The 20,476-nt window shown below is 42.1% G+C and overlaps 1 protein-coding gene across 1 annotated transcript in view; it reads right to left on the minus strand.

The window, feature by feature from the left end:
- The window catches only part of OCIAD2 (OCIA domain containing 2), a 31,997-nt gene extending 13,739 nt beyond the window's left edge, over positions 1-18,258 (minus strand). The window contains exons 1-4 of the mRNA XM_037829776.1: positions 18,100-18,258; positions 15,118-15,245; positions 5,861-5,957; positions 3,875-3,928 (exon numbers count right to left, since the gene is read on the minus strand). Of these exons, the coding sequence (XP_037685704.1) occupies positions 3,875-3,928; positions 5,861-5,957; positions 15,118-15,183 (217 nt within the window). The 5' untranslated portion in view covers positions 15,184-15,245; positions 18,100-18,258. The remainder of the gene's footprint in view (positions 1-3,874; positions 3,929-5,860; positions 5,958-15,117; positions 15,246-18,099) is intronic.
- Between the last annotated feature and the right edge of the window lie 2,218 nt (positions 18,259-20,476).

Genomic DNA, 20,476 nt, shown 5'->3' on the forward strand with positions numbered 1-20,476 from the left:
GCCACAGTTTGTCTCTGCCACTGACCCACAAGTCTTTGGTATTGGCGTATGGCTCCTGAGACTTGCAAGTGGGCCCCTCTTCCAGGCTGTGCACCCTGGGTCCTCTGTTGAGGGATGACTGTGCTATGTCACAGGTGAGTGCCGTCCCCCCAGGGCAGTTCTGGGCTGCTGGGCTGTGTAGGGAGGCTCCCAGTCTGCTCAAATGATGGCTGAATGGGGCTTTGTTAATTCACACTGCTCCACCTTCCCAGCTCTGGGACATTCAGCTGAGGTTGCAGGGAAGGCTAATGTCCACGCCCAGTTTTGTGGTGTGTGCCTGTTATTTGAAGCACTTCCGTCACACTGGGTTGTCTGGGGCAGCTCTGGGCTATGGGGCTGGCAATGGGCAGGAGTGTTTCCTGTCCACCAGGATGGTGGCTGTGAGCGGACACCCCCCTTTTCTTGGGAAGTTGTGTTGTTTAGTGAATTTTCTCCGCCACTGGATTATTGCCTTTTGTCTCAGAGCTCTCTTAGTTCTGCTCTTGACTTGACGTGCCCAAATTGAAAGTCTTTGAAGCTTTCTGTATTGGGCTTCTTAGAGTAATTGTTTTAGAAAAAGAAAAAAGGATTTAAAAAAAAAAAAAAAAAAAAAAACAAAAAAAAACGGCCCTCCTCAGAGATCTAATGGGTTATTGAAGTGCTAATAGACAAAGCAACCAGGGCCATTAAGGAAAGGTCCACAGGGCAGAGAGATCAGCTTTGCTTCGGGATTTGCATATGCGCCTCAAGGCCTGAGCTCCGCCCTTCCCCTTTCTGTGTTCACCAGAACTCCAAAAATCCTCTGCTTTTATTTTGGAGTTTTTCCATGTTGTTTTTTTTCTATGCCTGTCTCCTCTCTGCTGGGCTGGCTGCTCTCAGAGTGTCTGGTGTCTGGTCTCAGTCTATCTATGGTTGGAGTTTGAATCAGTAGAATGAGTTTCCGCTAAGAGCAGCCACTGCAGTTCTCCCTTCTCCTTCCCGGAGCTGACAGCCCCTCCTCCCACGGGACTGAGCCTGGCAGGGAGGGGCGCGGGTCCCCTGGCCGCAAAAACTTACAGATTTCGCTGATCTCAGCAGTTCCACGTTTTCATGAGTGTTGTATGAAGTATGCCCAAAGTCAGATTGCTCTGTGGTGTCCAGTCCACGCAGTTCCTGGCTTTTTACCTACTTTCCTGGAGGAGTAACTAAAACTTACAGCTCACCAGTCTGCCATCTTGCCCCGCCTCCACCGCCCCTTCATCTTTTTACATTAATTCTACATAGAGAGTTTAAACTTAGAGACTCACAGTATATATACATAATTTTTAAATGAAAACATTACAGCCTGTGATAGGCAGAATGCCCCATATCCACAAAATGTCCATGTCTTAATCCCCAGAACCTATGAATATGTTACATTACACGGCAGTGAGGAATTAATGTAGTAGATGGAATTAAGGTTGACAATTAGCTGCTATTAAAATAAGGAGAGTATCCTGGATAAACAAGGTGATTACAATGTAGTCACAAGGGTTCTTAAATGTGGAAGACAAGACAGGAGAAGGTAAAGTGATGCAGTGTGAAAGGAACTTGGCCCATCCTTGCTGGCTTTGAAGATGGAGCAAGTGGCCACAAGCCAAGGAATGTAGGCTGACTCTGAAAACTGGAAACAGCAAGGAATCAGATTCTCCCTTAAAGCCTCCAGAAAGGAATGTAGACCTGCTGAAGCCTTGATTTTAGTCCACTGAGATCCATTTTGAACTTCTGACCTCCAGAATTATAAGTTAATAAACTGAAAGTTTTAAGCCACTAAATTTGTGGTAACTTGTTAAAGTAGTCATAGAAAACTACCATACAACTCCTGCCAAAACATTCTCACAGATGCTAGAATGGTAGCTTTTGAGTAGTGCAATATTATAAAACATAATCCCCATGGATGTCCCTGCCATATTCTTTTCTATATCAGAAAAGGTTGATTTATTAAGGTTGATGATTAAGGCTTGCAATCAATACATTTCTACAAAAAAGACTTTCTTAAGGTCAAAAAAATGAGATCAGTTTGTACCGGTTTGAAACTATTATGTACCCCAGAAAAGCCATGCTCTTTTAATCCAATCATGTAGGTGCAGACTTATTGTGGCTGGGATCTTTTGATTAGGTTGTTTCCATGGAGATGTGACCCTGCCCATTCAAGGGGGGGTCTTACTTAATTTACTGGAGCCCTTAAGAGAGCTCAGGGAGAGAGGGAGAGCTGAGAGCTGACACAGACCCAGACACTTGGAGATGCAGACATAAAGACATTTAGAGAGAAGCTAAGATATGTAATCCAGAGTTTGCCCCCAGGAGAAGCAAGGAGGACCCACAGGAGCCGAGAGAAGCTGAAAGAGACGCTTAGAGAGAAACACCCCAGGAGAGACAAGCAGAGAGCTGAGAGAATCTAAGAGAGACAGAAACCCAGAGGCATTTTGGAGAAAGTCATTTTGAAACCAGAACCCAGGAGAAGAAGGACTTCCCACGTGACAGAGGAACCCCAGACGCCATCAGCCTTTCTTCAGTGAAGGTATCCTCTTGACGCCTTAGTTTGGACACTTTTATGGCCCTAGAACTGTAAATTTGTAACCTAATAAATCCCCTTTATAAAAGCCAATCCATTTCTGGTATTTTGCATTCTGGGAGCTTTAGCAAACTGGAACACATTTTTTATGGACAAGAATAACATTGATTGACATGCGATTTTCCTAGATACATGAGACATATGGTCTTTTGATACTCAAAAGAGTACTAGAACATCTTCCCTCATGTTTACTGGGTACAAATAACCCTTCTGAACTCCTAGTAATCAGTAATGTTCAATAAAATGTGCTTGAACAGGATCAGGTGCCTTATTATTAGGTGGGGACTAAGCAACGTCTATGGATTCACTAGCTAGGTGGAGACAGGGAGAAAGAAAGAGAACAAGGAAGGAGGAACAGAGAGGCAAAAAGGAAAACTCTAAGAGGCAGGGAGAGGCTCTGAGGGGGATGTAAGGTGGTTGCTAGTCCTCATAGTTCTGTTGTACAAATTGGACTAAGTGTGTCTCCCCAGGCAGATGAGCCTCTTGCCAGGACAAGGGCTTGCACTGAGCTTGGGCTGGAGTTCAGCCCCACTGGTCCCTTCCTCTATGCACCCTTGTGCAGTGAACCGTCAGTTCAGCCATATGCAGAGGCCCTGGGAGAGCCAGGAACTCCGGTACAGAGAACGGCACTGTATTAGTTTCCAATGGCTGCCGCAATGAATTACCACAAACTTAGTGACCTAAAACAGCCCAAATTTATTATCTTACAGTTCTGGAGGTCAAAAATCTAAAAAGGGTCTTACTGAGCTGAGATCAAGGTATCTGCAGGGCTGTGTTCCTTTGAAGACTCTAGTGGACACTGTGCTTCCTTGTCCTTTCCAGATCCTAGAGGCCACCCACATTCTTTGACTTGTGCCCTTTCTTCCATCTTCAAAGCCAGCAATGTGGGACTGAGTCCTTCTCATGCTGCCACTTCTCTGGTTCTGCCTTCAGATCCCCTCTCTCACTTTTAAGGACCCTTGTGATTAGGCTGGGCTCACCTGGATAATTCGGGATAATCTCTCTATTTTGGTCCACTGTTTAACAACCTTAATTCCATCTGCAACCTTTATTTCCCTTTCCCATGTGCCTTCCCATATTCACAGGTCCTGGGGATTAGGACATCTTTGGAGGAGCAATTATTCTGCCTACTTTGGCTGAAAATAGGCAAAAGTCTATGTAAATAAATCCATCACCAGAAAATAAATGCCAAAATGATGCCAGGAGGGTCACAGAAATCTGGGCTATCTTAAGATGAGCTATTTAACAAATATTGAATCTCACCTTGGTGGACTAGTCCTTGGGTGATGAGCATGCTTACAAGCGAAAAAGGCAGAGCTGAAAAATAAAAATGCCCTTCAATATTGGTAGTTTAAAACTTGGTACCTCACCTAGAAGTCAGGGAGATTTACTCTGAGCTTTTTCTTTTTCTGAGCTCAGCAGTAGTTTTTATTCATTTGTTATTTTACTTATTCAATAAACAGGCACTCTCCTAAATTTTGTTGAGAATTTTCTTGGAATCTGTAGGCACTCAGCCTGTGCACAGCATTGATCTGACTAAACCTAAACCACATGCTCCTCCATCTCTAACCTCCACATTTACTGAATGCCCACTGTACAACACAGGCCTCTTAGTGTTTAGGTACACTTTGCTATTGAATTTGAGTTTCCACTAGCTGTATATTAGAAAATTTTCAATTCTACATAGAAGTTAAAAAACAACAACAAAAAAACCACAGTACAATAAAGCCCTGCATAATCTTTGTTAATAAATTAATTGTGAACATATTGCCAGATTTGCTTTCTCTCTCCTTTTCTAAGCCATTTGAAATTTGCAAATATCAGACTCTTCACCACTAAATACTTCAGCGACTATCTTCCAAAAACACGCTTACCTCCCCCCACATAACCACAATACCATTAGCATACTCAAGACATTTAACACTGATATGATAATATTAACTGATGCACAATCTGTATTCAATTCTCCCCAAATGGCTCAATATCGTCCTTCATAGCTGTGGGTTTTTTTTTTTTTAACCCAGAAAATCAAAGTTCATGCATTACATTTAGTTATCATGTCTCTCTAATCTGCTTTAATCCAGGACAATGCTGTGCCTTTTTTCTCTTTCTTCTTCTTCTTTTTTTTAATTTTTCATAACATTTTCCCCCCACAATTTGGGTTTGTCTGTTTTCTGAAGAATATAAGATTGTAACATTCACATCAAACATGGGTGAATTTAGCTACTAGCTTGGCAAAATGCAGTTTCTAGTTCTGACAAAATGTTTCGAATGACTTCTTTCAAAAGCAGAGAGCAGTGATAAACATCCAGCTCTTCCTAGCAACCAAGACAAATCAAGTAGCAACGTATTTTTCCATTCAGACCTACTTGACAGTAGGCAAATAAGTCATACCGAAGTGTCAATCTACTAGGGTCCAATTAAATTATTTACTCATGGATTGTCAGAGAAAGATATGAATTTCAAGAAGCATGATCAATGGTCATAGTAATGTATAATGAATATCAACTTTGAGACAATGCTACTAACAAAAGAGCTAAAACTGAATTTGAATGATTTAAGAAATCAAAATGAATATTGCAAAGTATAACTTATTCCCACATCAGCAATGTTGCAAAACATTGAGGCTGTGTTTCTAGGCTTTATCATGACATTTTCAAATGACGAATCATGAATTTTTTAATTGGAAGGGGCCTTAGTGCAAAACCTGAATTGCACTCTTGTCTCATGCAAAGCAGGCCCGGAAAGAGTAAGCAACTCAGCAGACAAGGCTATTTCAAAGACAATGCAAGAGAAGTATGAAGTGCTGCCATTTATTACTCATTAAAGAAATATTTATTAAGTATTTTCTATGTGTGAGGTACTGTGCTAGGCTCTGGGATGAAGCAATGACCTTGCTATTCCTGAACTCCATGGAGCTGGGAGTCTAGTGGAGTTTAGGAAGACCTATGCTTTGGTAGTCAAGAAATTCTAAATGACACTCCTGGTACACATTCTTGGTCACATCAAAGATAATATGAGGTGTACATCGCTTTTCGCAAAATGAGGCAAAGTGCTCCTTAATCAGATGCTCTCTCTGCCTTTTAAAAAAAAGAGGGTCTCAACTCAGCCCCCAAATAGCAAAGTTTATCAGGGATTTATGCCAAGTCCCTGCTCAAAAATAAACCACCACCACCACACTAATATAAGATTTGGGTAGGTTATTGCAGCAAATACAGTGTTAACAATGACTAAGAGGGGTGCAATTACCTCTCTTCCAGAAACTTTCTTCTTGACATTCTCGGATAATCTTTGAAATCTCTCCTCTGTGAATGTGGAGTTTTGATTTGGGGCAAAATAACAGGCTCTGTAAGGAAAGTTAGGTGGTGAGTTAACTGAAATCATCAGAAAAGCATCTGTGTTGTCTTCTCTGGAAGAGGACTGGGAGGTCTCTTTGCTGTCTTCACAGTGTGCGTTGTGTGCCAGCTGCCAGCACAAAGCAATCGAGTACTTCCCATTTGGGAATGCTGGATCAATGTAGGCAAGGAAAGAATGCCAGCTGGAGAATCGAAGAGTGATGCACTGACTAGGGAGCAAGGAACAGATACCTGGTCAGGCTGAAGTACTGCGATGGCCATGTCTTCTCTCATACTTCTGTGCCTCCGTCCACGCAGTTCACTTTACCTGGAATACTACTCCCTCCCTTTTCCTACCTGACTCCTTAAGACCCAGCTCAAATGTTGCCTTTTGGGTGAAAAGAGAGAGATTATTTTGGCTACAGCACATATTTTAGACATTACCCAGAGAACTGTAATATAGTTTATCTATTTATAAATCTGTATTACAATTTATCTATATATATATCTCCGTATGCATCTTTAGACTGTGATTTCATCAACAGACTGCTTGTTATTATTCTACATAGTTTACTTTCAATCTCAACAGGATCGTATACATTTTTAAGTGGTCTGTACATACTTTCTGGTGTAACTATTGACAAAGTTGACTATTATTTTTACTAGTTCTGCAGTATTTTTTATCATGTTGGCCATAATCTGGACTAAACTCTCCTCATTTATGATCCCTCCCCCTCTGTATGTGCATATGTATTTATTCACTCACCTTTACCCACGTTTCCCACTCTCATTTCCCTCTGCCCATCACCACCATTCTGGATGTTTAACATGGATCTTTTGTGCATATGCATTCTTGCAAAATGTTCGTTATTTTGGGTGTGTGCATTTTTAATATAGATGGCATTGTTTTATATATCTTATTTTTTTATGTTTTCAACTCAGGTTGATGTTTTTACAATCCATTCTTGTTGTTATATACATCTAGACTACTGCTTTTGCTATTCTTTTTTTTTTTATTATTAAATTCAGTTTTATTGAGATACATTCACACACCATACAATCATCCATGATATACAGTCCACTGTCCACAGTATGATAACATAGTTATGCGTTCATCGCCACAATCTATCTCTGAACATTTTCCTTACATCAGAAAGAACCAGAACAAGAAAAAAAATAAAAGTGAAAAAAGAACATCCAAATCATCCCCCCATCCCACCCCATTTGTCCCTTAGTTTTTATCCCCATTCCTCCACTCATCCATACACTAGATAAAGGGGGTGTGATCCACAAGGTCTTCACAATCACACTGTCACCCCTTGTAATCTACATTATTATATAATTGTCTTCAGGAGTCCAGACTGCTGGGTTGGAGTTTGGTAGTTTCAGGTATTTACTTCTAGCTATTCCAATACATTAAAGCCTAAGAGGTGTTATCTATATAGTGCATAAGAATGTCCACCAGAGTGACCTCTCGACTCCATTTGGAATCTCTCTGCCACTGAAACCATTTCGTCTCATTTTGCATCCCCCTTTTGGTCAAGAAGCTACTCTCAGTCCCACGATGCCGGGTCCACAGTCATCCCCGGGAGTCATACTCTGCGTTGCCAGGGAGATTTACACCCCTGGGAGTCGGGTCCCATGTAGGGGGGAGGGCAGCGAGTTCACCTGTCGAGATGGCTCAGTTAGAGAAAGAGAGGGCCACATCTGAGCAACAAAGAGGTACTCAGGGGGAGACTCTTAGGCACCATTACATACAACTTTAGACTCTCCTTTGTGGTAATGAGCTTCATAAGGGCAAGTCCCATGCTCGAGGGCTCAGCACATCAAACCGCCAGTCCCAATGTTTGTGACAACATCAACACCAGTCCAGGTGAGGATGTCCAACACATCTGCACCTTCCCCCAGATCCTTGGGGGCTGGGGAGGGGGAGGCTGTAAATATATTTTTTATTATCTGCCCAAATTACTCTAGGATGTGTCACTATTTCACTCCAGCCTATACTAACCTACCGTATCTCACTTCCTATTCAAAGTTCCATGCAATTGTGGTGTTTGAACAAATCGACTGTAGAGTTGTACCGTTTAGAAAATTTAGATCCTGTACCAAATAGATATCTATTCCCTTGGTCTCATATAAAAGTTGAAGTTTTAAAACAGAAACAGTTTCAACCTTTATCCTTTGGCCTGGCTTGCCCTGGTCTTAATCAGACCTGATTCATTCATATCACTAATTGAAGTCTGGGCTCTTTTTCAGCTTTTTTTTTTTTTTTTTTGACAGTGGCTGTATGCACTAATACTGACATTCATATCTGCTGAGCTCTAGCTCTGAGTTTCAGGTGTCTCAGAGATACGCATTGTTCCAGGGACCAATCAGGTTATACGCTAGGGGATTAGCATCTCAAAGTTTAGAGATAGGCCTCACAATTCGGGGATAGAGTTAACTACTGTAAGAGCTTACAATCTAGGGACTATTACAATTATTGTGCTAGACTACTGCTTTTAACTTCTGCATAATTCTCCAAGATGCCTCCAAGTCCCTAACACCACACGTGCCTTAAAGACCCCTGAGAACATTTTCCATATAGACAGATACATAGATATGTAAAATATAGGGCATGTATATTCCAAATTTGACAAAACATTGCTAGACTGCTCTCTCCAATGGCTACATCCATCTCTACTCCAACTAGCAATGCCTGAGGGTTCCTCTATGCCTAAATAGCCTACATAAGAGCTATTTAAGTGGGATTTCAAACAGGCAAGAGTAAAGAAAGGATTCTACAACACCTGGCATTACCAGTCTTCTAAATTTTGACAGTCTAATAGGTATAAAGTAATATTTTATTGTGTGTTTGCATTTCTCAGATAACTAATGTGTTTGGGCATCTCTTCATTTTCTTTTAAGCTTGGAGGGTTTTATTTTCTATCTGGTATCTCTCACTATTTAAACTGTCCTTGATTGTCACTTAATGCTTTTGCTATTAAATAATGTTATGGATATTTATTAGAGAACTTCCCAAAGTATTTGGCCTTATGCTATTGTGGGTATTTTTATTGATAAAATGACTGCAAATGGACTGGGGATGGGATTCTTTGTTACAATCGACTCTTTTTTTTTTAATAGACTTTTAAAAAAAGTTTTACATTTATAGAAAAATTAGCAATACAGAGACTTCCCTTATTGCCCTCCTTCCCCTTCACCAAATAACTTCTCCTATTAACATTTTATATTAGTGTAGTACATTTGTTGTAACTAATGAACCAGTACTGATACATTATTATAAACTAAAGTCCATACCATTCGGATTTCCTTAGTTTTTACCTAATGTCCCTTTTCATTTTGCAAGAATGTATACAAACAAAAGATCAATGTTAGGGGTCCAGAAGATGGCAGCATAGAGAGTAGTGAAGCTAGTTAGTCCCCCTGGAACAACTAATAAACAACTAGGAACAACTAGTAAATAAGCTGGAATAACTGCGGGGGGACAAATGTGACCATCCACTCATCATACACCAACCTGAATTTGGAGGAATACCTGAGACCGCAGCATAAAATCTGTGAGTAAAAACTGCAGACCTGAGCCAGAAGCCCCTCCCCCCACAGCCCAAACTGCAAAGCCTCATAGTGCTAGAGAGCAGCACCCCTAGCAAGTGAATATAGCTCAGCTGAGCTCCAACTGGGGTTTTAATTAACAAACATGGACTGCTCAATACAAGCTATGAATCCCCAACAAGCAGAGAGGCTTCTGGTGACAACTGACCTTGGAGAGCTGGAGGACCTCTCTGGGATGGAGGGGATGCCCAGAGGACTGGGTGCTATCTCTGGCCAATGGGTGAAACTGAGAGGGGCCACAGACTGGCGCTGAAAGGGGCTTTCTGTCCCTTTTTTGGCTCAGTGGAGAAAGCCTCAGCCATTTTCAGTTCCCAGTGCTACGACACAGAGAAGGGTGGAGATAGCACAGGCAAAGAGACTACTCAAATGCTAATGACCTCTCCCTAGGGGTTCTATCTTCCCTAAGAGGAAGAAGGTGGTGCCAAGCTCTACTACCTGCTTTCCATTCAGAACCAGACCCCAGAGCCTGGGGAAAAACCACCACGGGCCACACCTCCTTACTCCAGTCTGGAGCTACAGGCTGACAGGCACCACATGCTGGGCAGAAAAGCACAGTGACTTGAGGCCTCACAGGGTGTATCACTCTTCTAAGACTCACCCTCAAGGAGACATGATACTATTGCTTCCTTCTGAGACCTGAGCCGTTCAGGTCTGGAAAAATCTGACTGGGGTAAACAAGGAAACCAGATGCCTAGACAGCAGAAAACTATAACCTACATTAATAAAAATGAAATTATGGCCCAGTCAAAGGAACAAACTTACACTTCAACTGAGAAACAGGAATTTAAATAACTAATGCTAAATCAATTCAAAAAGTTTAGGGAAGATATGGCAAAAGAGATGAACCATATAATGAAAACACTGGGTGTACATAAGGAAGAAACTGAAAGTTTGAAAAAACAACTGGCAGAATCTATGGAAATGAAAGGCACAACACAAGAGATGAAAGACACAATGGAGACATACTACAGCAGATCTCAAGAGGCAGAAGAAAACACTCAGGAACTGGAGAACAAGGCCCTAAAAGCCTACACACAAAAGAACAGTTAGAGAAAAGAATGGAAAAATATGAGCAACATCTCTGGGAACTGAAGGACAAAATGAAATGCAGGAATTTATGTGTCATGGGTGTCCCGGAAGGAGAAGAGAAGGGAAAAGGGACAGAAGCAATTTTAGAGAAATAATCAATGAAAATTCCCCATCTCTTGTGAAAGACATAAAATTACAGATCCAAGAAGCACAGCGTACCCCAAACAGAATAGATCTGGATAGACCTATGCCAAGACACTTAATCAGATTATCAAATGTCAAAGATAAAGAGAGACTCCTGAAAGCAGCAAGAGAAAAATGATTCATCACATACAAAGGAAGTTTGATAAGCCTATGTGCGGATTTCTCAATAGAAACCATAGAGGCAAGAAGGAAGTGGGGTGACATATTTAAGATACTGAAAGAGAAATACCACCAACCAAGAATCCTGTATCTGGCAAAACTGTCCTTCAAAAATGAGGGAGAGTTTAAAATATTCTCAGACAAACAGACAATGACAGAGTTTATGAACAAGATACCTGCTTTGCAAGAAACACTAAAGGGAGCACTACAGACAGAAAGGAAAAGACAGGAGTGAGAGGTTTGGAACACAATTTTGGGAGATAGTAGCACAACAATGTAAGTACACTGAACAAAGATGACTGTGAGTATGGTTGAAAGAGGAAGGTTAGGAGCATGTGAGACACCAGAAGGAAAGAGGAAAGATAAAGACTGGGACTGTATAACTCGGTGAAACCTAGGGTGCTCAATGATTGTGATAAAAGGTGCAAATATGTTTTTACATGAGGTAGAACAAATGAATGTCAACATTGCAAGGTGTTAAAAATTGGGTGGGATTGGGGGAAAAATACAATCATTGTAAACTAGAGATTATAGTTAACAGAAACATTGTATTATGCTTCCTTTAATGTAACAAAGGCAATATACCAAAGCTAAATACACATGGTGGGGAGGACATGGGGAAGGGTATGGGACTCTTTGCATTGGTGATGTTGCTTGACTCTTTTTTTTTTTTTTAATCTTCATTTTATTGAGATAGATTCACATACCACGCAGTCATACAAAACAAATTGTACTTTCGATTGTTTACAGTACCATTACATAGTTGTACATTCATCACCTAAATCAATCCCTGACACCTTCATTAGCACACACACAAAAATAACAAGAATAATAATTAGAGTGAAAAAGAGCAATTGAAGTAAAAAAGAACACTGGGTACCTTTGTCTGTTTGTTTCCTTCCCCTATTTTTCTACTCATCCATCCATAAACTAGACAAAGTGGAGTGTGGTCCTTATGGCTTTCCCAATCCCATTGTCACCCCTCATAAGCTACATTTTTATACAACTGTCTTCGAGATTCATGGGTTCTGGGTTGTAGTTTGATAGTTTCAGGTATCCACCACCAGCTACCCCAATTCTTTAGAACCTAAAAAGGGTTGTCTAAAGTGTGCGTAAGAGTGCCCACCAGAGTGACCTCTCGGCTCCTTTTGGAATCTCTCTGCCACTGAAGCTTATTGTTGCTTGACTCTTTATTCTACTTTAGTTTAATGCTATCTTTCCTTTTGTTGCTTCCTAGCTGTCATGTTTTTTTCCCTCTCTCTTCTTTCTTTTTCTTTTGTCTCTCTACTCTCTTTGACTCTTCCTCCTTCTTCATGGAAGAAATGGAGATGTACTTACATAGATAGTGGCGATGGTGGTGAATACATAAATATGTGACTATACAGGGAACCAATGATTGTTTACTTAGGACAGAATGTATGGTGTGTGAACAAAAACGTCAAAAAAAAAATGGGTTGATGAAGAAAACTTGAGGGCAATATATTGAGTGAAACAAGACAGACACATAAGGACAAATATTGCAGGTTCTCACTTATATGAACTAATTATAAAATGTAAACTAATAACTATGAAATATAAGTTACCAGGATATAGAATGAAGCTAAAGAATGTGGTGCAGTTGCTTATTTTGAGCAGAATGTTCAACTAGGGTGAACGTAAACGTTTGGAAATGGACAGATGTGATGGTAGCACATTGTGTGAATAACTAACAGTGCTGAATGGTGTACGAATGTGGTGGAAAAGGTAAGCTCAGAGTCACGTATGTCACCAGAAGGAAAGTTGGAGGTTAAAAGATGGGAATGCATAAAACAGTGAATCTTGTGGTGGACAATGTTCATGATTAACTCTACAAATACTAGAAATCTCTCTCATGAACTAGAACAAATGTATGGTACTATAACTAGAAGTTAATAATAGAGAGGCATATAGGAAAAAAATATATACCTATTGCAAACTATATATTACAGTTAGTAGTATTTTAACATTTTTTCATCAACAGTAACAAATGTACTATTACAAAACAATGAATCAATAATGGAGGGGGGATGGTTAGGGGTATGGGAGGATTTGAGTTTTCTTTTTTTGTCTTTATTTCTTTTCTGGAGTAATGAAAATGTTCTAAAAATTGAAAAAAAAAAAAATAACTGTGGTGATGGATGCACAGCTGTATGATGGTACCATGGGCAACTGATTGTACACTTTGGATCTTTGGATAATTGTATGTTATGTGAACAATCTCAATAAAAAAAAAAAAATCAATGTTAGACACCCAGAATGGTGGTGATGGGTAGAAGGAAATGAGGGTGGGAAATATGGATAAAGGTGAATGAATAAATACATACACACATACAGAGGGGGAAGGATCATAAACTAGGAGAGTTTAGTCCCGATTTATAGTATATCAACATGATAAAACATACCCCAGAACTAGTAAAAATAATTGTCCACTTTGTCAATAGTTACATCAGAAATTATATGCAGACCCCTTAAATGTATAAAATCCTGCTGAGATTGAAAGTAAACTATGTAGAATAATAAGAAACAGTCTGTTGAGGAATTCACAGTCTAACTACCTAATGTGCCTGGATCCATCTAGGATGCCATATTACATTTACTTGTCATGTCTCCCAGGCAACTCTTTCCTGTAACAGTTTCTCAGACTTTCCTTGTTTTTGATGACCTTGACAGTTTTGAGGAGTACTTGTCAGGTATATTGTAGGATGCTCCTCTATTGGTATTTGTCTCATGTTTTTCTCATGATTAGACTGGGGTTTTGATTTTTAGCTCAATTTAAAAAAAATATACTGTTTCTTACTATAAAAGTCACACGTATTTTCTTGTTTGTGAATCATTTATATATGTCTTCTATCATTCATCTATTGGGGTTTTAATGTTTTTTGGCTTTTGAAGTTTACCTTGCTGGTTTTCTGCTCTTTTTCAGACTCTTTAATGGTTTGCTGTAGATGTCATCTTGGATGCTGGTTACCGTTTCCTGAGTACTTTTCCCCCAGGCCATGCATGCATGCATGATGTCACATTAACAAGGTGGAGGTACCCTAAGGCACCCATACCTTTGGAGCTCTCCAAGCAACTCCAGCTGGCAACCTCCCTCCTCGTTCTCTGTAACTTCCCACAATGGGATACAAAGAGGCAGTGGTCAGGGTGAGTCACAGCAATGGAAGAAGGAGATGCTCTCACTCTCCACTCACCTTAATTCCTCAATACAACTAATCCACAGAAAGCATTCCTCCTATGCAAGGTATAAATATCTGTTCTTGCTTCTGGCTGTGGCTACAGAAGCAGCAAGGAAATTCTCATTCCCGCATCCCTGCCAAACTTATATATAAACCCATAGGGTCAGAACCCTGGGCCATCGACCATACCAGTTGCTGTGAATCCTGCAGTCACAACATCCCGGCTGTCTCCCCAGTAGAGCACTGGTGACCATTTTCTGTGCAGCCATAAATGTTTTAGGGCTCTCAGTTTCACAGAGGCAACTCGGGTGTCCACATTCTTCTTGTGACTTGATATCAATGGTGTGCTTGCCTAAACTTTTCTCCTTAAACATCATCTCTTCCATAAACTATTGTTAGCTTGAAAATTGACCCCAGAGAACACAGACTCCATTTACCAATCACACTACAGTGTCTTTTCTTCATTTTTGTGTTCCTGAAACACATATCCATTCTTAAGTTGAAAAATGTGCCATGTTAACACTTAGGTTCTCAATTTGATGACTAATTTAGTAACAAGGCTTCTGCTGTTCTGATCAGGAACACTTAACAGAAGCATATGCTTAGCATGATTAACCTTGGTAACAAAAGTGTAAAAACAAGCATAATGTCTCATTCTGTTAGATTCAACGAAGAGTTTTGCTCTACTAAAGGAAACTTATTCAGTTACTGACAGCCTACATAAGAGTTAGTTATGCTAGATTCTAAGTAGGGAAGAGTAAAGAAAGGATTTTGCAAATAAATTTTACAAGTCTCCTTTCCAAGGCAGTCAAAAACACACTTTCCTTCCTCATTCCATTTCCCTGAACCCATCCAACAAGGTGCCAGATTGGAAAAAAAAAAAGTACGATGACCAGTCTAGGAAGAGGTTTAACTAAAGCCCTGTACGATATTCCTCTGCAGATGGCAGACTCCCAAATTAAAAATGTACCTGCTTGCTTGGTGGTGGCAAGTGGTGGCCTTTATCTTGGTTTCCATGGGTAGAAATTGAAGCCATGATGACCCTGTCCTTACTTTTCTTCTAGCTGGGTGTACTCTGCTTACCACTTGACCAAATGCCTAAGGAAAGTAAAAGAGAATCATTACGCCACGACTGAATGTTCATATCAACTTTAAAAACATCTTTAGTATCAAATCCACTTACTTGGAAAATTTATTTTCATTTTGTCATTGGTCTTAATCTGTAGCCATCTACAAACACAATTTCTAACACTCCTCCCCCACTACATACACACATTAACCCACAAATGGCAACAGGTCAAATTTAGAGTAGAGTGAAATATCACTGTGTACACTGAAATGTTTTACCACCTGTAAATTGTGTTCCTAAAAATGTTTCATTTCATTTCAAGATCATTAATTATACAAATATTTACTGAGTGCTTATTATGTGCCAGATATAAAGATGAATAAGACAAAATCACTGCCCTAAAGGAACTCAGAATCTAACTGGAAAGCAGACAAATCAACGGTTACACAACATGAAAAGGGTTCTAAAAATGCTAAAGGAAAGAGGAAGAAAGGTCTATTCTGTCTGGACAGATCTGAAGACATCAAAATCACTCCTGAGCTTTCAAAAGGTTCAGTTAGAGGCTGGACAGACTTCAAGGGCTGCAGACCAGTTTGAAGGATGCTCTAATACTCTAGGCAAAGAACTATGGAGACCTGAGCCAAAAGCTGGTGGGAAGGGTAGAGATGATGACACATTTTGGAAGGTTGGATTTGGTGCCTGTGGGGCATACAGTGTAATCAGTCAGTAGGTGTTCTAGTTTGCTAATGTTGCTGGAATGCAAAACACCAGAGATGGATTGGCTTTTATAAAAGGGGGTTTATTTGGTTACAGTTACAGTCTTAAGGCCATAAAGTGTCCAAGGTAACACATTGGCAATCTGGTACCTTCACTGGAGGATGGCCAATGGTGTCCAGAAAACTTCTGTTAGCTGGGAAGGAACATGGCTGGCGTCTGCTCCAAAGTTCTGGTTTCAAAATGGCTTTCTCCCAGGATGTTCCTCTCTAGGCTGCAGTTCCTCAAAAATGTCACTCTTAGTTGCGCTTGTGGTATTTGTCCTCTCTTAGCTCCTCCAGAGCAAGAGTCTGCTTTCAACAGCCATCTTCAAACTGTCTCTCATCTGCAGCTCCTGTGCTTTCTTCAAAGTGTCCCTCTTGGCTGTAGCTCCTCTTCAAAATGTCACTCTCAGCTGCACTGAGGTCCTTCTGTTTGTCACCTCATTTATATGGCTCCAGTGATTTAATCTAGACCCATCCTGAGTGGGTGGGGTAACACCTCTATGGAAATTATCCTATCAGAGTTATCACCCACAGCTGGGTGGGGCACATCTCCACAGAAACACTCAAAGAATTACAATCTAATCAACACTGATACGTGTGCCCACACAAGATTACATCAAAGATAATGGCGATTGGGGGACATAATACATTCAAACTGGCACAGTAGGGATTTGCATATTTGAGAATTTGGGCCTGGAGTTCCAAGTTAAGGGTAGGTTAGAGAGACGCATTTAAGAATTGCCATTAAAGAAATGATAGTTAAAGCATGGAACCTGAATAAGGCTGTCTAAAAAGAGTATTGGAGAATGTGAAGATATGTGAACACTAATCCCAGGGGAACACAGGCAATGAAGAGAAGAAAAGCAGGTCAAGGAAATGATTGAGAAGAAAATTGCTGATACAGTGGGAGGAAGAGTTTCCGAAGGAGGGAAATGTTGAAGGTGTCAAATGGCTCAGAAAAGTGGATCCTGCATTTGGCAAAGATGGGGGCATACTCCAAGTGAATCATTCCCGTTGCAAACACCCTCCCCCCTTGGCTACTGCACTCAGCGTTGGGCTCCATGATACCACTGATTTCCCAGCAAAATGCGCATCTAATCATAGAAAATTCTGTTGCTTACATTAGTTACTAAACTGCAGGCATATGATCCAAGGGGGACCCTACTCGTACCAAATTTTACCTTAGGTGCTTAATTATTTAGAGGCAGTGTGATGCCCTGTAGCAGAAAGCCCTGGAGTCAGGAAGACTTGGGTTCAAATCCTGCCTCTTACTCCTTGTGAGACCTGTGCTTTGGGGTGAGTGACTTAATGTCTCTGTGTCTCAACTTTCTCACCTATTAAGTGAGGGTAATGAACACAGCAAGCTTGAGGGACTGTTGCAGAATGGCAGATGAGGTCCACAGCAGCTCAGCACCCAGCACACATCGAGGCGGTGAACAGTAGGCAGCAGCGGTCAGGGTGGCCCTAGGCACCTTACTCTGAGGACCCCCAGGATGTCTGAGGGCCCAAGGCCAAATTAAATTATCTTTGCTTAGTCAGGCCTTAAGCTTTCAAAAGGATCCCACAACAACTCAGCTTTGGTGATCGTGTCCCTTCGCATCCAATTAATCTTCAGTCCACCGCTAAGGAGGACTTCCGAGGGTCCTGTGCGGCTCCAAGTGCAGCAACCCCACCCCCACTTGGCTCCGGGATTCCTGTTTCCCCAGGGAGGCAGGGGGTCGGACTGGTGGGCAGTGGGGAGGGCGAGGAAGGTTGGTGCTTGGTAGGGTGGGCAGTGGGGGAGGGAAAGGGGGTGTCACCCGCTTTCTGACCAGCGGAAAAGTCCGGAATCTGCCGCCACCCCCAGCCAGGGGCCGCCAGTACGACCCCAAACCCCCCACCCCGGCCCAGGGGCCTCAGGGGCTCGATCTCAGCCGGGGCCCCAACCGGGCGGGAAGGAGTTGCAAGTGGCGAGCGAAGGTGGCCACTCCTGAGACGCGCAACCTTCGGAATGGCTGCCCAGCGGCGGCCTCCTCCCCGGGGAGCCCGGGGATCCCGGAAGTAAAGCGCGCCGAGGAGCCCACCTCCCCGTCGCCACCCTGCGGGCTGCCACCCCACGGCGCGGCGGGCGCTCCGCGGGGCTCACCTGCGGGGGTGAGGGTCGCCTCCCAGGCCGCGACTGCCGGGGGGGTCAGCCGAGCTCGCCTCCCTCGGCCGCCGCCGCTGCGCCCCAGCTTCTCCCCTCCTCCCCGCGGCCGGGCCAGAGGCCGAGTTACCCTTCACCTGGATTCCGCCGCCAGCTCCCCTCCTTCCCCCCGCGCCCGCTCGGGCCTTCTCTCGCTCCGCCCCTCGCCGCGCCGCGCGTCCCCGAGGCAGCGAAGCAGCGGGCTGTACTTCGAACCCCGGCGCCCAGCGGGTCACCCCTCTTCCCCGTCTTGCGGCCCCTTTCTCAGTCAGTGGCATCGCCACCCGCACCCAAGAGCGGAGGCTGGAACTCGGCTCCTGCTAGAACCTTCCTCCCCACGCCCCAGCCGGGTCCGCGACCACCGAGTAGATTCTATGTCCTTCCTCCCAGCAGTGCCAACAGCAGCAGCCGTTCACTGGAAACCCTCCCCGGGCCAGGCCTTGGCGTTCTTTGTCCGCAGTCTTTTTTTTTTTTTTTTAATTAAAAAAAAAAAGAAGATAGTACTTTATTAAAAGACTTTAAAGAAGATCTAAATAAATACAGGCCCATAACAAGCTTATGACTAGAAAGACTCCAGAAGGATCTATAGATTCAATGCAACCCCCATAGATTCAATGCAACCCCCACTCAAAATCCCAACAAGGTTTTCACGGAGACTGTATCAGAGGCAATCACAGAAGAACCAATTATACCACTTCACATATAAGAAACTTGCGATAGTACAGTTTGATTTTCTCCTCCTAGCCTTGTGCTACTCCTATCATATAGTTTACTTCTTTCTCTATTGTGCTCTCTCTCCCTATATATATACATTTGTGTGTATATGTAATTTTTATATATTATATATAATAACCCCCATACTACATTGTTATTATTTTTAACAGTCCATTCTCTTTTGAAGAGATTTAAGCATTAAAAAAAATCCTGTATATTGATCTACACAGCTACCATTTCTGGTGCTCTTCATTCCCTTATGTAGGTCTAGGTATTTTATATCATTTTCCTTCTACCCAAACGACTTCCTTTAATGTTTCTTCTCCTGCAGGTCTACTGATAGTTCTTTCAGCTTTGGTAGGCCTGAAAAAGTTTTTATTTTATGTTCATTTTTAAAAGATATTTTTGTTTACAGTTTTTTTTTTTTTCTTTCAGTACTGTAAAGATATTGCTCCATAGACTTTTTTGCTTGACTTTCTAAGATAAATATATTGTCGTCCTTAATGTTACTACTTGGTAGGTAATGTGTCTTCTTTTTCTGGCTGCTCCTTTTTAAAACTAATTGGAGAAGTTGTGGATTTACAGAGCCATCATGCATAAAATACAGAATTCTAATATACCTCCCTATTTTTAACACTTTCCATTGGTTTGATACATTTGTTACAATTGATAAAAGTACATTTTTATAATTGCACTATTAACAAAATCTGCAATCTTTTTTTTACAACCCTTGAGGGTGAGTACTATTATCCTCATTTTACAGAGAAGGCAACTGAGTTGCTCAGGGCCATACAGGGAGTTTGGGGTCAAACCCAAGTCAGGGTGGCACCCAAGCCTTCTTTTTCCATTGCAGTTTGTCCATCCCCTCCTCTGTAGGGGGGCCATCCCCAGCCTCTGACAAGGGTAGGAAGCTGCTAGGTGCCTTTATTCCTACATCACTCACTCCAACTCAGCTCATCCCATGTGATGAGCTGCTGGGACTCAGGGAGTGTGTTCAGTTGGAAGAGAGGAAGTGGACCACCGGTGAAGGCCTTCACCATTTCTCACCTTCTCTCTGCAGTGTCCTAACTGGTCTCTATGCCTCTACACTGTTCACACTCTCCCTTTCTCTACCCCCCCCCCCCACACACCCACACTAGTCTCCTTCATGTTCCTCATGCACACCCAGCTCCTTCTACCTGATGCCTGACATGGAGCCTTCCTTCTCCCCATTGGTTTTCTCCTACTCATCTTCCTTCATTCTCATTGGTTTTCTCCTTCATTCTCATTGGTTTCTCCTTCATTCTCGTTGGTTTTCTCCTACTCATCTTCCTTCTCTCCATTGGTTTTCTCCTACTCATCTTTCAGGTGTTGATTTAGCTGTCTCTTACTCAGGAAGACCTTTCTTGACCTCCTTCATTCTCATTGGTTTCTTCATTCTCTTTGGTTTCCTTCATTCTCATTGGTTTTCTCCTACTCATCTTCCTTCTCCCCATTGGTTTTCTCATTGGTTTCTTGACCTCCTTCATTCTCATTGGTTTTCTTCATTCTCATTGGTTTCCTTCATTCTCATTGGTTTTCTTCTACTCATCTTCCTTCTCCCCATTGGTTTTCTCCTACTCATCTTTCAGGTGTTGGTTTAGCT

This window comes from Choloepus didactylus, chromosome 3, assembly GCF_015220235.1.
Source record: "Choloepus didactylus isolate mChoDid1 chromosome 3, mChoDid1.pri, whole genome shotgun sequence".
Classification (NCBI taxonomy): Eukaryota; Metazoa; Chordata; class Mammalia; order Pilosa; family Megalonychidae; genus Choloepus; species Choloepus didactylus.